The 13357-nt window shown below is 53.0% G+C and overlaps 7 protein-coding genes and 1 non-coding gene across 8 annotated transcripts; 3 read left to right on the top strand and 5 right to left on the bottom strand.

Annotated features, from left to right (window-relative positions):
* Positions 1–58: 58 nt before the first annotated feature.
* Positions 59–146, bottom strand: V1518DRAFT_t45. Its single transcript has one exon. It is a non-coding gene; the product is annotated as a tRNA-Val (tRNA).
* A 285-nt stretch (positions 147–431) lies between these two features.
* V1518DRAFT_420021 (ribonuclease T2-like protein) lies at positions 432–2485 on the bottom strand. The gene has a single exon (XM_066904904.1). It carries the CDS (start codon positions 2205–2207, stop codon positions 699–701), a length of 1509 nt encoding a protein of 502 aa, XP_066758616.1. The 5' UTR covers positions 2208–2485; the 3' UTR covers positions 432–698.
* An 88-nt stretch (positions 2486–2573) lies between these two features.
* On the bottom strand, positions 2574–3368 carry V1518DRAFT_420022 (uncharacterized protein). The gene has a single exon (XM_066904905.1). It carries the CDS (start codon positions 3299–3301, stop codon positions 2714–2716), a length of 588 nt encoding a protein of 195 aa, XP_066758617.1. The 5' UTR covers positions 3302–3368; the 3' UTR covers positions 2574–2713.
* V1518DRAFT_420024 (putative deacetylase LmbE-like domain-containing protein) lies at positions 3291–4569 on the top strand. Its single transcript, XM_066904906.1, has one exon. The coding sequence runs from the start codon at positions 3462–3464 to the stop codon at positions 4245–4247; it is 786 nt and encodes a 261-aa protein (XP_066758618.1). The 5' UTR covers positions 3291–3461; the 3' UTR covers positions 4248–4569.
* Positions 4238–5681, bottom strand: V1518DRAFT_420025 (uncharacterized protein). The gene has a single exon (XM_066904907.1). It carries the CDS (start codon positions 5539–5541, stop codon positions 4276–4278), a length of 1266 nt encoding a protein of 421 aa, XP_066758619.1. The 5' UTR covers positions 5542–5681; the 3' UTR covers positions 4238–4275.
* V1518DRAFT_420026 (glycoside hydrolase) lies at positions 5499–7668 on the top strand. The gene is made up of 2 exons (XM_066904908.1): positions 5499–7405; positions 7461–7668. Exons 1-2 carry the CDS (start codon positions 5713–5715, stop codon positions 7484–7486), a joined length of 1719 nt encoding a protein of 572 aa, XP_066758620.1. The 5' UTR covers positions 5499–5712; the 3' UTR covers positions 7487–7668.
* V1518DRAFT_434475 (uncharacterized protein) lies at positions 7141–8336 on the bottom strand. The gene is made up of 2 exons (XM_066906246.1): positions 8096–8336; positions 7141–8031 (listed from the first exon to the last, which is right to left on the bottom strand). Exons 1-2 carry the CDS (start codon positions 8307–8309, stop codon positions 7541–7543), a joined length of 705 nt encoding a protein of 234 aa, XP_066758621.1. The 5' UTR covers positions 8310–8336; the 3' UTR covers positions 7141–7540.
* An 89-nt stretch (positions 8337–8425) lies between these two features.
* On the top strand, positions 8426–9677 carry V1518DRAFT_375625 (WD40-repeat-containing domain protein; the record flags this gene model as incomplete). The annotated part of the gene is made up of 2 exons (XM_066901514.1): positions 8426–8753; positions 8806–9677. The coding sequence occupies 2 exons, from the start codon at positions 8426–8428 to the stop codon at positions 9675–9677; spliced, it is 1200 nt and encodes a 399-aa protein (XP_066758622.1).
* Between the last annotated feature and the right edge of the window lie 3680 nt (positions 9678–13357).

Here is a 13357-nt window from a genome sequence, read left to right on the forward strand (position 1 = left end):
TTAACCTGAATTCCTCAGCTATGTAGAACCTGGACAACCAGGAGGGGATGAAAAAAAATGATCCAACCGCGAATCGAACGCGGAACCTCCTCGGATTCCAGTTCACTATTGTGAACGAGACGTGATAACCGTTACACCACTGGACCCAATTTGTATGTTGGAGTCTCTCTCGACTAACATAAACTGATATCCGTGATTACTGCTATTACACCACAACGTACGTTGGCAGCGGCCCCCGCACGGGCGGGGGGGTGGGTACAATAGAACAAACCGCACTAAAAAAAAATTGAAGTACAATCACAGATGAGGTTTACAAAGCAACGCAAAGACGATACAAATGTAATGCTGACACGTACATGTGCGCCTGAAGATTTGATTCAGCGATCTGCGATATCGCAATGAAAGCACGCATCTGATGGTTAGCGCGAACGTTAATAAAAATGATTATATTATTCATATTAAAAATATGTGTGTACAACACTATGCTGTAACCCTTGCTCAAAAAATCAAAAAGTCAAGGGACCGAAAAGCATATACAAATCCAAACATCCAGTAACAGTAGTGCGAATTGGCGGATCATGTCCTTCCAAAAACTAAAAAAAAAAATAAACGAAAACGCCTCGTGAGATCATATTTGTGTTTAAAAACGTCTGTATTACGCCTCTCGAGTCGTCAACATAAGAGTAGTGCTGTGTTTTCTAAAGAGAGCGCCACTTGAGCGCCACGCGGACCGGGAGGTCGAGTTCCTCGAGCGCAGAGCCGGTCCAGAGACCCTCCTTGGCCCAGGCAAAAGGACGTGAATAAGCACCCCAGGAGGACTGCCCGCCGTACTCGAGCTCGCCGGCAGCAGAAACGGTGAACTGGGAAGGCGCAAGACCGGGAGCGCAAACGAGTCTGCCACGCTGGGTGACGGCGCAAGGACCGCGAGAGGAGGACAGCTCAATGCCACCAAAGCGGGACGGAGTGCCACGAATAGTCGCGCAGGTGCCGGAAGCGTACCAAACACCGCCAGAGATCAGACAGCCGTGAGAGCCGTCGTCGATGGTGACATAGCCCTTGCCCTGAAAAGGCTCAGTAGGATCGATAGGTAGCGAGGGAGCGGGAGCTGGTGTCTTTGGAGCACGATAGACCTTAGGGAGATACTTGATACCGGTAAGAGGGCAGGAGCCCTTGTTATCGCTATCGGGGTCGGCGAAGATGAAGTCGCCATCCTGAGCGCGGCCCTTGACGTTGAAGTGATACCAGACTTCATTGAGAACATGGTCGCGAGTGCAGCCGAGAGTGACATTCTTGCCATCAGCAACGTTTGTAGCGATAGCAGCCATGATTTCATTGCGAGTGTAGACGGCGTCCCAGGAAGGAACAATGCCGGCTGCACCGAGCGCGGTGAAGGTGTCAAGAGTTCCGTGGAGATCCATAGCGCGCGAGAAGTACTCAATCATCGGGGCAGACTCGGTGTCGTCCTCAGGTCCGTAGCATTCAGGGGCAAGAGTAGAAATGCAAGTGCCGTGTTTGTTCCATTCGTGAGTCCACAGGCTGTCGTCGCGGTTCTGGTAGTCCTTCCACTCCTCGTGCATGGCAGCGACAAGCTCGTCAGCGCCGGCAGAGGCAAAAATGGCCTCCACAGAGGAAACTGAGCGAGTAGTGTTGCAGAACTGGTCGAAAGAGCCGTCGCAGTGGTCGGGCCAAAGTCCATGGAGGGTCCACTTGTCCTCCGGGCCGACGCCGGGAGCAAAGTCCCAGAACTGAGCAAGCAGGAGTTGGCCGCCGGGTGCATTCACGCAGCAAGTATCAACGGGCGCAGACAAGGGAAGGTGGCAGGAAAACAAAGACGAGTCGGGGAGCGGACACGAGTGGAAAGTCGAGATGCGTTCGGCCGTGCGGTGCAAACGCGTGTTAGGCTTGCTGACGTGTTGGTTGCGGCCGGCGGCGGGGTGAAGCGACGACAGAGGGCCAAGCAACGTGTGAAGAATTGAGGTGTGTTCGCCGTTGGACTCGTAGTTAGCGGTGCGCATGAAAACAACAAAGGCCGCGGCGATGGCGAAGGCAAAGAGGAAGGTGCGCTTGACGCTGCGCGTTCTACGCTGGGAGCGAATGGCGGCGGCTTCAGCAGCTTCATAGTCGTAAAGCTGAAGTGGGGCACGGGTAAGAGTGGCAGAGGCGGTGGCCGCCTTCTCGTCATCGTGGTAGGGTGCGTAAGCGGGCATTTTGGAAGCGGTGAGGTGATTGACGATAAGCTGGTGATCGATGGTTGGCGGGAGGGCCTTATAAGCGCGGACCGCGCGTGGCGAGGAGCAGACAGCCAATGCCAAAAAAAAGAAACGAAAACAAAGCACGGCAAGATCAACACAAATCAAAACAAAGCGGAAGGCCGAGTGGCGGTGATGCAACACAGAAGCAGTCGGGGAAGCCCGCGACGGCACACTGCGCTCGGTGTTCTCCCAGTGCAGCCCTAACCCGACTCTGTTTACAACCTGCCTTGTTCTGCGCCTGCGCTAACTACCCCGGTATCTCGGCTCCTTTTCTCGCACTGGCGCACGGCCGCCGCCATCATCGCGCAGGCGACCAGCGGTTGTGGCATGCGTGGCATCGGCATCATTCCCTCGGGGACTCCCGTCGTGCATCTATGATGTGGTGCGCGAGGTCTTTGCATAAGTCGTCACTCTTCAACTAACTACTACATAATTAACCAAACAAATAAACATATGTACACTTATAGCCGCACACACCATGCGACAAATGTCACGGTGACCGCCGCGAGAATGCTCCAGTAGTATTCCATTTCGATCGCAAGCCATACGAGCAGCGTGCCGAGTGGCGGTGCCTGTTTCATGACCGCGAAGTAGTCGTGCTCGGCCACTGCGGCAACGAGGTACGTGCCGAGCAGCATGCTGAACAGCATGAGCACCATCTGCATACCCGCGCCTGCGCGCATCGGGTGTATTGCCGCGTGCAGTACAAAAAGTACTCCACACGCGGCGGCGAAGCGGCGAAGGAGTTGCCGCACATCGAGCTCCTGAGAGTACTGTCGGTACACGAGCACGTCGAGCACGGCATGCACGGTGGCGACGGGGATGACGATCATAAGGTAGTCGAGAATGACAAATGCGTATTCGGAGGACGTAGGGGACGGCGACGAGGCACTCTCGGACGGGGGTACTGCTGACGGGCCAGCGTCGCTTGGTGGCTTGGTGTCTGCGTGGAAGGAGACGGTCTTGTGAGGGGTATCGGGGCGCATGCTCCCTGGCGGTGAGCGCGGCGTACCTGGCGCTTTGAGCGCCGGCTTGACTGCAGCGGCCATGACAAGAGGGGGGGTCTGGTGCTTGCGTCTCCGTGTCTAGCCCTGTGAATGTGAACTTCTCTTGAGCCGGCGGAGTTGCCCCGCCGTGGCGGGTTAGGGCGGCCCCGCCTTGAGATAACATCTCAACTCGACCCCATATTTCTCCACCACCTCCACGGTCATGGTCCCCCGACGCAGCACCAGACGCGTGCTCCTCGTGTTTATCGTTGTTGCACTCCTCGCGTTTCTCACTCTGCACGTGCGCGCTGCTTGCCGCGCCAGCAGCGCAGAGGCGCTCGCAGTGCACTTCGCCGGCAAGACCGTCGCACTCGTCATCGCGCACCCGGATGACGAGGCCATGTTTTTCGGGCCAACGCTAAGCGCACTGAGGGGTCAAGTTACCGGTATGAAGATCTTATGTTTGTCAACCGGCAACGCGGACGGACTTGGAGCCACGCGTGCGCAGGAGCTTGTGGCCTCAGCGAACATCTTCGGCATCGCGGCGCAGGATGTCGTCGTGTTTGACGATCCTCGCGTGCAGGACGCGATGGGTGTCGTATGGCCCGCGGACGTCATTGCAGAACTGGTTGAACCGCACATTGCCGCAGTCGACGTCGTGCTTACATTTGACGCTGACGGTGTCTCTGGCCACGGCAACCACCGCTCGCTCTACGTCTTCGCCAAAGAGCACTTGGTCGGGCACGGCAAGCAGGTCTGGGCACTCAGCTCCTGCAGCATCTTGCGCAAGTACATATCGTTCTTTGACATACCGCCCACATACGCACTTGCCCGCCTCGCCCCGGTCCGCGGGCAAGGCGCCGCGTTTGTCGCGACCAACGGCGTGCACGAGTACACACTCGGCCGCGACGCGATGACTCGCGCACATGTCTCCCAAATGCGCTGGTTCCGCTGGGGTTGGATCTCGCTTAGTCGATACATGGTCGTCAATGACCTTCGCATGTTATAGAGTCATTCTCTGTATGTACTGTAAATATCTAATACCGGGGAAAGGTGGGATCAATGCGCGTGCTCCAGCTGTCTAAGCCCCCCGCAACATCGTACGCGTCCACACCATACTGAGAACGCAGCAACCTGACTGCTGTGCGGGAATCGACACCAGTCCGACACACGACGTAGAAGGGAACTTGCGTATCACCGCCGAAGACCGCACGCGCATCTTGCAATCGCGTTATGGTACTCTCGTCGTTATCGGAAGCGATGCCTTGCAACATGTCTCTAAGCGGCATGTGCAATACGCCAGGCAGCGCGCAAATCCCGTACTGTGTGTCATCCCGCACGTCAATTAGCACATGCGGTGTGTGTTCATCTCGCGCCCGCTCGAGATCTTCCACCGATATTTGAGGCGTACCATCGCTTTGCTGTTCCTCAGACTCACCGCCATCTGTCCTTCCCCGCCGTCCGCCGCAAAATTCGACATAGTATTCATCTCCCGAACTCTCAATCAGCTCTCGCGTAATCTTCGGTGAATCGCCACATGTTGCACATTCCAGCCTTCGTGGCCGTGGTGTAAACTGGCGCCACTGTCGCGCGGGACTGAACATTGAATATAGCAACGCCGTGCCTCTGGTCTCTGTTGCTCCATTTCCTGTCAAAATGCGGATCGCTTCAAGCGCTTGTAACGCACCCGCGAGTCCAACGACCGGTCCCAGTACACCAGCATCAGCACATGATGCAGAGGTAGGTGCGAGTAGTAACGGTGGTGGCGGTGACGGATATACGCAGCGATAACATGGCGAGTTGGCGATCTCTGTATTCACTACGAGCAATTGCGCGTCGCCCCGTAACGCAGCCGCGCTAACGAGCGGGATGTTTAATAGCCGTGCAACATCGCCAACAAGATAGCGCGTGACAGCTGTATCAGTGCAGTCAAGCACGATATCGTAACCTTCGTCGAACACGGCAAACGCAGTCTCTGGCGACAGACGTAGAGGCATGGCGACGTAGTGCACCCCGGGATTTCGCCGCCGCAGCTCCACGGCGGCGGCGTCAACTTTAAGCATTCCAACAGAGTCGACCGTGTAGAGTGGTTGCCGATGCAGGTTTGATAGCGCGACGGTGTCGTGATCGACAATGGCGAGAGTGCCGACGCCGGCGCCGGCGAGATATGGTAGAGCACCGCATCCTAGACCACCTGCGCCAACCACAAGCACTCGTGCACGTCGCAGTGCCAGCTGGCCGGGCAGCCCAATCTCGGGGACGAGCATCTGACGGCCATATCGGGCGTATTCATCTGGCTCCATGCTGAATTATACGGGAACTAATAAATCGACATGTCAAACCGCCGTCTGGCATATGTCGAGTGCGGACGAAGCTCATCGCGCCCCCTGAGAGCACTCCCCTGAGCATGCTTTGTGCCCGCAGTCCAGTTTCTCGACGTGCAATACGAACGACGCCATTGTCACACACATCGAATGGCGCCGCCATGGGCTCCAGTGCGACGCCGTCGCCATGTGCGTCCATTTCTGACGCGCAAACGCCTTGTGATCGCTGCTGTTTTTGCCTCTGTAATTCTCATCCTTCGCCGCCGCTCCTCGCAGTCCTTGCATCCCCTCCGCCACTTTCAACGCGTCCAATTTCCCTTTGCTGAGACACATTACGAACACGAAAGCAATATACACAATGCAAGCAAACGCGCAGCTGCCGTGCGCACGGAGTTTGAGTACGCATATGCCGGCTATAAAGCGGTCGCGTGGGGCAACGACGAGGTCAGTCCAGTGACTGGCACACCGCATACCTCGCGCAACGGATTCGCGGAGACTCTCATCGATGGACTGACCACAGCACTCGTTATGAATATCACTGGTGCAGGCGTAGCCGCACTTGACTACGTTGCGAACAATCTCGACTTTTCTTCCTCCGCGATGAACGGAATCGTTGACCCCTTCGAGACCACGATCCGTGTTCTTGGCGCGCTAGTGTCCGCGGCGGACATCCTCGTTACAAACGACATTTTCGGGCCAGTACCGCGTCAGTCTGAATATCGAGCGGCATGTATTTTACGTGCGAAGCAACTTGCAAAGAGACTTGCACCTGCATACGATTCTCCGCTTGGCATGCCATGGCCGCGAGTTGACTTTTCCAAGAACCTCGGCGTGCATGAGCTTGACTGGGGACGGGATACTCCATTCAGCGCGACACCGGCAAGTGTAGGAACATCATGGCTTGAATACCATGCGCTGTCACGGTTGACAAAGGACAAGCGTTACTTGCGTACAGCAACTCGCGCGTGGGCGCCACTCGTGCACGCGCAGGCGCGATATGAGACTATTCTGGGGCATATGGACTCTCCATTCGACGGATTCACAGGCAAACCAACCGGCCACAGCACAGGTCTCGGCGCAGGATACGATTCGTACTACGAATACTTGATCAAAGCCGCCATCCTCGCTCCCCGCGACTCGGAGGCGGCGGTGTATGCGGCAAAATGGACGCAGGCCATGGAGTCTGCTTTCAAATCCCTCGCCTATGCCGGAGAACCCTCCGACGACGCGCGAACTGGTTTGCTGTTCATTGCAAGCCGTTCCGGGGATATGTATATTAACGAGATGAACCACCTCGTGTGCTTTCTCGCGGGAAACCTGATGCTCGGCGGCACGTATCTCGACCGTACAGACCTCGTCCGTTTTGGCGGCGCAGTTCTTGAGACCTGCCGCGCAATGTATGCTAGCACGGCCACCAGGCTTGGCCCAGAATCGGTAGTGTGGGAGTCGCACCCATTTTCGCATGCACCGGATGTAAAGTTTACCATCACCACCGGCGATGAAGCATGGCACGAGCAAGAGCAACTACACAAGTTGGGCTTTTGGATTTCCGATGCGCGGTATTTACTGCGGCCGGAGGTTGTTGAATCGTATTTCTACGCGTTCCGCATCACCGGCGACGAGCGATATCGCGATTGGGCGTGGGAGGCGTTTTGCGCGCTGAGGAAGTACAGCAAGACCACATATGGCTATGGCGAGATCGAGGATGTGTCACTTCCCAATGCAGGCGGACCGCCTCGTGACCGATGCGAGAGCTACTTCATGGCCGAGACGCTGAAGTACCTGTATCTCATATTTGACGATCCCGACCGTCTTAGTCTTGACCGATGGGTATTTTCAACTGGTATGTTCATTTCAGCCAAGGTATTATTGCGAAAACAGCTAATAACGTGTCTAAGAGGGCCACCCTATTCGTATATCGTAGCAATTCCCATAGCAATTAATGCGTCGTATCACATTCAGCAGGTCGCATCGAACACTATGGAAACAGAAGCGTCGGGTCCACGTTCAACGTGCGCAGCATCATCTCAATTGTGAACTCGTCGCTTTCGTTCTCTACCGTTGAGGTCGTAGTCGCTTCGACAATATCATAATCGTACTCATCCCTCGCGACTGCCAACCGTCTCGCTCGTTCCCTCTCCGCTTCTTCGCCTTCGCCTAGTTCATCATCGTCGTACCATCCACGTTTGCGAGTAGTCCGCCGCGCAAACTCCTGCACACCACCCATCCTCTCTACGCGCACAGCCGCGACTTCAAACAGTTCACGTGCAGCGGTTTGTGCGGCAGCGCGCCACTTCTCAGCGAGCGCTTCGAGGCGCGCGTCAGAGTTATTGTCTTCGTAAGTACGCGCTTGTGTCACTTGTGCACGGCGCGCGCGAAGTCGTCGTATTTGCTGGGCAAGAGATGCATCTTGTCTTTGCAGTGCACGCAACTCTGCAGAAGGTGCCGGAGTTCTTGGCGTGTGCCGATCTGTGAATAAATTACGTTAACACAAAAGTTTTCAGTGACCCATCCTTGAGTGAAGTCTTAATACTAATAAAAAGAGGCGCCGCGGGGCTCGTTGCCAGTGGACTGCTGACTGCAGGGCGTGCGGGACTCGTGGAGAAGCTGTGGGTGAGTTGCTTTGTCGGACTCGTGTAGGCAGGACTTGTCGCCGACTTGGTTGGCGTCGTGGCAGAAAGGCGAAGCGGTGATTTAAATGGCTGCGCGAGTGCGCGTGCGCTGCGAGTGGGCTTGGGCTGGTCCATGTGGCGATGATCGTGATGGTGGAGAAGCGAGACGTGAACGTAAGTTGAAAGGGACGCGACCCGGCCTTAAAGTAACCCGTCATCCTCACCACCGACGGCGCCCCGATATGTCCAGCATGACACGGTCGATCTACGCCAGCACGAAGAGCCACCTTAGCTACACTCCCTCCTATGTTCTCTCTCTCGCCACTCTCCCCGACACCACACCAGCACAGCTCGTCGCTTCGCTTTCAGACAACTCGCTTAGGGTCCTCGACACAGCTTCCTCCCAGCTCCGGGAAGTGAGAAAGTTATTTCTCGGCAAAGGTGACAGTGCCGTATTGAGCGGAGGTGTGTGTGTGTGTTCTGATTCTACACATACGGTGATTACAGCGTCGGCCGACGGCCTTGTGCGAGTCTATGATTTACGGGGTGCAGGCGACAGCACAGTTGCTGAGTTTTCAGGTGCGTTGACGAGGATATCCTAAACGATCCGCAGACCTAATGCGAACCACAGATGCCGCACGACATGGTGTACCGCTGACAACGCTCGCGTATTCGGCTCTCACGCACACCATCGCGGTCGGGACCGAACTTGCACAGCAAGACGCGCGAGTGCTCCTCTTCGACCTACGCTCGCCGTCTACGACCTCCAAATCATCACCAGCGCCACTACGCATCTATGCAGATTCACACTCCGACGATGTCACCGCGCTTGCATTCCATGGAAGCGTTCCACACGCCCTTCTCTCAGGCTCTACCGACGGCCTCATAACTAGGTACAATACCATTCATGCAGACGAAGACGATGCAGTGTGCCAGGTTGTCAACACCAATGCTTCGGTACGACAAACTGGATTTTTCGATGCACCAATTCCAGCTTCAAGAGCGGGGTCACTTGCACTGTGGGCGTTGTCGCACATGGAGACTTTTGCGGTGTACGCTGCCACTGATAAGGCGGAAGAAAGCGACAATGAGGGTGAAGATGATGCCGCACAGGAGTTTGGGGATATAAGGGAGGCTTGGAATTGCGAATATGTGGTTGGGATCGATATGCGACATCGTCGAATTGCAGTCGGCTCAAATTCCACCTCCAAGCTCTCGCTCATTCCATTCTCTTACTCGTACCCATCCTTATCTTCGTCCGCTCCGGGTGTTGCACCAAGGTTTGTGCCAGAGTTCAAGCACCGCAGCGAATTACTGGGAGCGCATGGCGAAGAAGTCGTTCGATGCGTCGAGTTTGGTGCCGATGGTATCATCTATTCCGGCGGCGAAGATGGTATCGTCAAGTGCTGGAAGGAGCAGAAGAGCGACGAGCATAGCGAAGAGCCGCTGTCTGCCGGTAAGCAGAATTCTCGGAGATCGCACAAGCGGTTTGCGCCGTATTAGATGGCTGAATGATGACATGATCTCAGTTATTTTTGTAAATTATTTATACCCTCAGTACTGTGCTGTACTCCCTTGAGTTTGTAATTTTATCAACAGTTTTGTATAACATGAGCACTTAGAAGCTGTATACTAGTACCGTACCACGTACATATACCACCAAACAGCCAGGCTAGGCATGCCAAACTCGTTTGATGGAATTTCTGCAAAGGAAAGTGCTCGTATGGACCTCTCATATCTACTTATTAATAGATTTATTAGCATTGGCTTAGATCTAATATCCTTGTTATGCAATTCTTGTCTCATCATACGCGCATTGGTACCGGCATCATCCTGCCCCCCTCCATGGTTTGATCTCGGCGGAGGGGATTCTCATTGTGTGCGTTTTTGGTTCGCCGTTTGCCTAAATATCTTATGCCATATTGATGCTCATTCCATTTGCAACAAATCCTGGCCTAGAACATCCAAAATTTACATTATAAATCAGCGAACCTACAGCCAGTCTCGCTCATGAAGTGTGCAACAGCGTCTGCAAGCTCGCGCCATCTTGAGTTGGTTGTATGTGGTAGGCGCTGCGGACTGGACCATATCTATCAGCATGGTTTGAGGTGTTCCTCCACGAACAGAGTCATACTGCGGTCCTCTCACAGGGAAAAAGACATACTAGTCTGGATGCAAGAGCGAGAAATCATATTCTTCGATCACCATATTTGTGATAACTCTTCCTGTTGCACCTGTTGCGCTCCATACGACGCCGGCAACGACTAGTAGAATGAACTATAGTCGAGCAAAAACAAAACTACTGAATCTTTGCCTCCGAAGCATAGTTGTGTACCGAGCCTTGTAATCCGATAGTTTCCAGCTGCGCCATGGCGATATTGATATTCCCACTTGGTTGACCATTCCATTTCGAAGTCCTTGCTCGGGACATAAACAAATTGTTATTCAAACCAAGCAACACCATAGCCAAATAGTCTACGGTAACGATCTTGCCGATCTCTTAGGCGATTCCTTCCAGCAACTGTGAGGAAGGCAAACTATTGTCACTATTTATGTAAACTCGCTCCCTTCTCCGGCCGAAATTTCACCGCCCATTGTTCGTCTGGTCCATTTGCAATTGGCCGGAGATCTGTTAACGAATTTTTTGTCCTTGCAATACTAGCAAGCCATCAATTTCAAACCTTGATTCCTTGCTGCTTCAGTACGCTGTTGTAATATATTCCGTCGTTGATGTTGGAGCACGCGAAGAGAGATATGTTCATCTTGACTGCTGCTCGGACGCGAAAAATGTAGCGTGTGAAGCTATTTGGCAAGTTGGCGGTGGTGCTCATCACTCACGAGCAATCGAAGCAGGATATAATAGCGCGGAAGCTGGTCTTAATTTATTGATTTGCGTACGTGCGGCTGTGCCAGGCAAACGTCCGCTGCGGGCTAGGGTAAGTTAAATGTTATTAGCCTCACCCTCTTAGACTAGGCCGTTCTAGAGTTTCTGACTTCTCGCAGCTCGACCTTAGCTAGACTATTAGTTAAGCAAGGATCCGCGTTATAGATATGCAAAATTTAGCTCACAGGCTGTTATATAAAATGTGAATTAGAGCAACCGGACAATCCGCGTTCCGAGGCAAGATCGCAAGAGCTTTGGCGACTGTGCGCAGCTGTACAGCACTGTGCATGCAGGGCGGTGCGAAAACCGCAACGCCCGTCGCTGATACCGGTTACTAGTACAATAACAGATAACTGTCAACTGCTATCTTGTTGGATCAATATATGGAAATCTCATGTAAGTTCCGTGCAGTCCATCCCTGACAGGCCTACCTTCATACTCTCTTGACGTCACGCATCTTCTCTCTCTGTTCCCATTTCACCAACAGCGTTTGTCGCAATGAGATTCAGACGAGATTGCTGTGGTATCGGAATTATATCCACTCCACATTTTGTATTTGTCACTTATTTGTTCAACATATCCTATATTGATCTCGCATCTAACTATTGATCTAGTTCTTCATTGCCGCTCTGGCCCATACGACTCTTGTTTCATTGACGGTGTCCTGGATCATCCTCTCAGCACCAAGCTCTATCTCCTGCGTATAGATATTACAAAGCTATCTGTCGATTTCGGTAACACTACTGTTATTCACACTAATATTTTCGTCATTGTCAGGATTCTATCAGATCGGCGTTTGGAACTACTGCGAGGACTCTGTAAACTCCGGCAAATACACTATCGAAAAACTGTGCGAAGACGGGTGGTCTTTTTAACTCCAGTCCCATCTCAGTCATTGAAAATTCCATTAGAAATGCCTACATTTAGAATATAACCAGCAATATTTCTTCGACCTTGGTAGCGGTGAGAGATGTCTCGTACGCCACGACTGTCCTATTCTTTATCAGCCTGATACTACCTGTCACGGCTTTCATCGCTGGCTGTTTCAACATTCGCTCTCGCATAGCGTTGTCGTGTACACTCGTCTTTTCCATACTTGCGTTGACGAGTAGCACCCTTGCTGCTAACTTTGCTTCCGCTCTCTACCTCGTCGAGATTAAGGCTCTTAACAACGTTGATCTTGGAATCTCAGCTTTCGCTGGTTTTGCAATGGTCGGGGTTGCATGGGCCGCCCTTGATACTAATCTTGGTACCGCAGACTATCGCTAGACATAAATCTACTTCTGCAATAGCAGTAAAGACTAAAATACGAAAAGGTGTTTGTTTTCGAAGACACCATATCAACTGAGCGAGAAGACACTGTGCTGATGATACACTTCTAGTGGATCGCCTTGCATGGTGCAAGGCATTGCAGATATATAAGCGTATTCGCACCTTTCTAGATTTTATTGCATCTTACTGGTATTTGCGGGCTTTTCAAAATTTATAATAATATCTGACAGTTGCATTTTTGCAGGACAGCAATGGAAAGTGTAGATAATTAGAACGAATTTCTTGAAAGAAGACAACCTGACAAAATAGGTAGTCTGATCGCTTAATAAATGTTATGATACACACTAGTGACTTGATCGTAGTACATACGCCGTAACGCGCTAACGCGCTGGTCGACAACTTCACGCACGCACCGGCGGCCTGGCGGTCACTGCCGCAGCAGCTTAGTCGAGAACGATCTCCATTCTAAAATTAATTCCGATGTCGTGCTAACCAATTTCGTCTTCATATAGGTACGCACAGTCTCGCCGCAGCAAACTTTAATTATCCCTGTGGAAGCAACTTAATTGCCGCGCCACTTCATAACTCCGAATTTGCCCAAGACGCATTTTTCTCCCAATTCGATGCCGATATATCTATAAAACAAGTAGCTAAAAGATGAGCTATCGAAAGGGGCAGTGTGACAACTCATCGGCTGGCTGGTGACGATAAGTGGGAGATGAAGGAGCCTAGTGATCAAGCCGAACTGCGCTCAAAAGTGGCTGTGGGAGGCTGTGGGGGCTGTGCTTGCCGCAGCTGCGGCAGGCGCCAGTGCCCAAGATGTGGCCGCCGCCACGAGTCCGTGTTGCATTTGCCAGTGCTATTTTCGGGCCAAATAAGCATCTATAAGTTCCCTGCAATGTCTCTCAGGATGTACTTCCATTCTCCATTCACATCTCGCAGCTTCATTCGCACGTCTCGCACCCCTCAGCACTCGCCTAGCACTTCCCGTCAACTACTACTCCATCAATCACAATGGCAGCCGGAC

Source organism: Limtongia smithiae (assembly GCF_038497785.1).
Source record: "Limtongia smithiae strain NRRL Y-17922 unplaced genomic scaffold V1518scaffold_9, whole genome shotgun sequence".
NCBI classification, from domain to species: domain Eukaryota; kingdom Fungi; phylum Ascomycota; class Lipomycetes; order Lipomycetales; family Lipomycetaceae; genus Limtongia; species Limtongia smithiae.

What these genes read in the sequence shown, in the direction of transcription:
- V1518DRAFT_420021 (XM_066904904.1), bottom strand. Translation starts at nt 2,207, where the DNA reads ATGCCCGCTTACGCACCCTACCACGATGACGAGAAGGCGGCCACCGCC.
- V1518DRAFT_420022 (XM_066904905.1), bottom strand. Translation starts at nt 3,301, where the DNA reads ATGGCCGCTGCAGTCAAGCCGGCGCTCAAAGCGCCAGGTACGCCGCGC.
- V1518DRAFT_420024 (XM_066904906.1), top strand. Translation starts at nt 3,462, where the DNA reads ATGGTCCCCCGACGCAGCACCAGACGCGTGCTCCTCGTGTTTATCGTT.
- V1518DRAFT_420025 (XM_066904907.1), bottom strand. Translation starts at nt 5,541, where the DNA reads ATGGAGCCAGATGAATACGCCCGATATGGCCGTCAGATGCTCGTCCCC.
- V1518DRAFT_420026 (XM_066904908.1), top strand. Translation starts at nt 5,713, where the DNA reads ATGGCGCCGCCATGGGCTCCAGTGCGACGCCGTCGCCATGTGCGTCCA. An exon ending in CCGATGGGTATTTTCAACTG is followed by an intron (nt 7,406 to 7,460) that starts GTATGTTCATTT and finishes AACGTGTCTAAG; the next exon opens with AGGGCCACCCTATTCGTATA.
- V1518DRAFT_434475 (XM_066906246.1), bottom strand. Translation starts at nt 8,309, where the DNA reads ATGGACCAGCCCAAGCCCACTCGCAGCGCACGCGCACTCGCGCAGCCA. An exon ending in CGCGGCGCCTCTTTTTATTA is followed by an intron (nt 8,032 to 8,095) that starts GTATTAAGACTT and finishes ATTTATTCACAG; the next exon opens with ATCGGCACACGCCAAGAACT.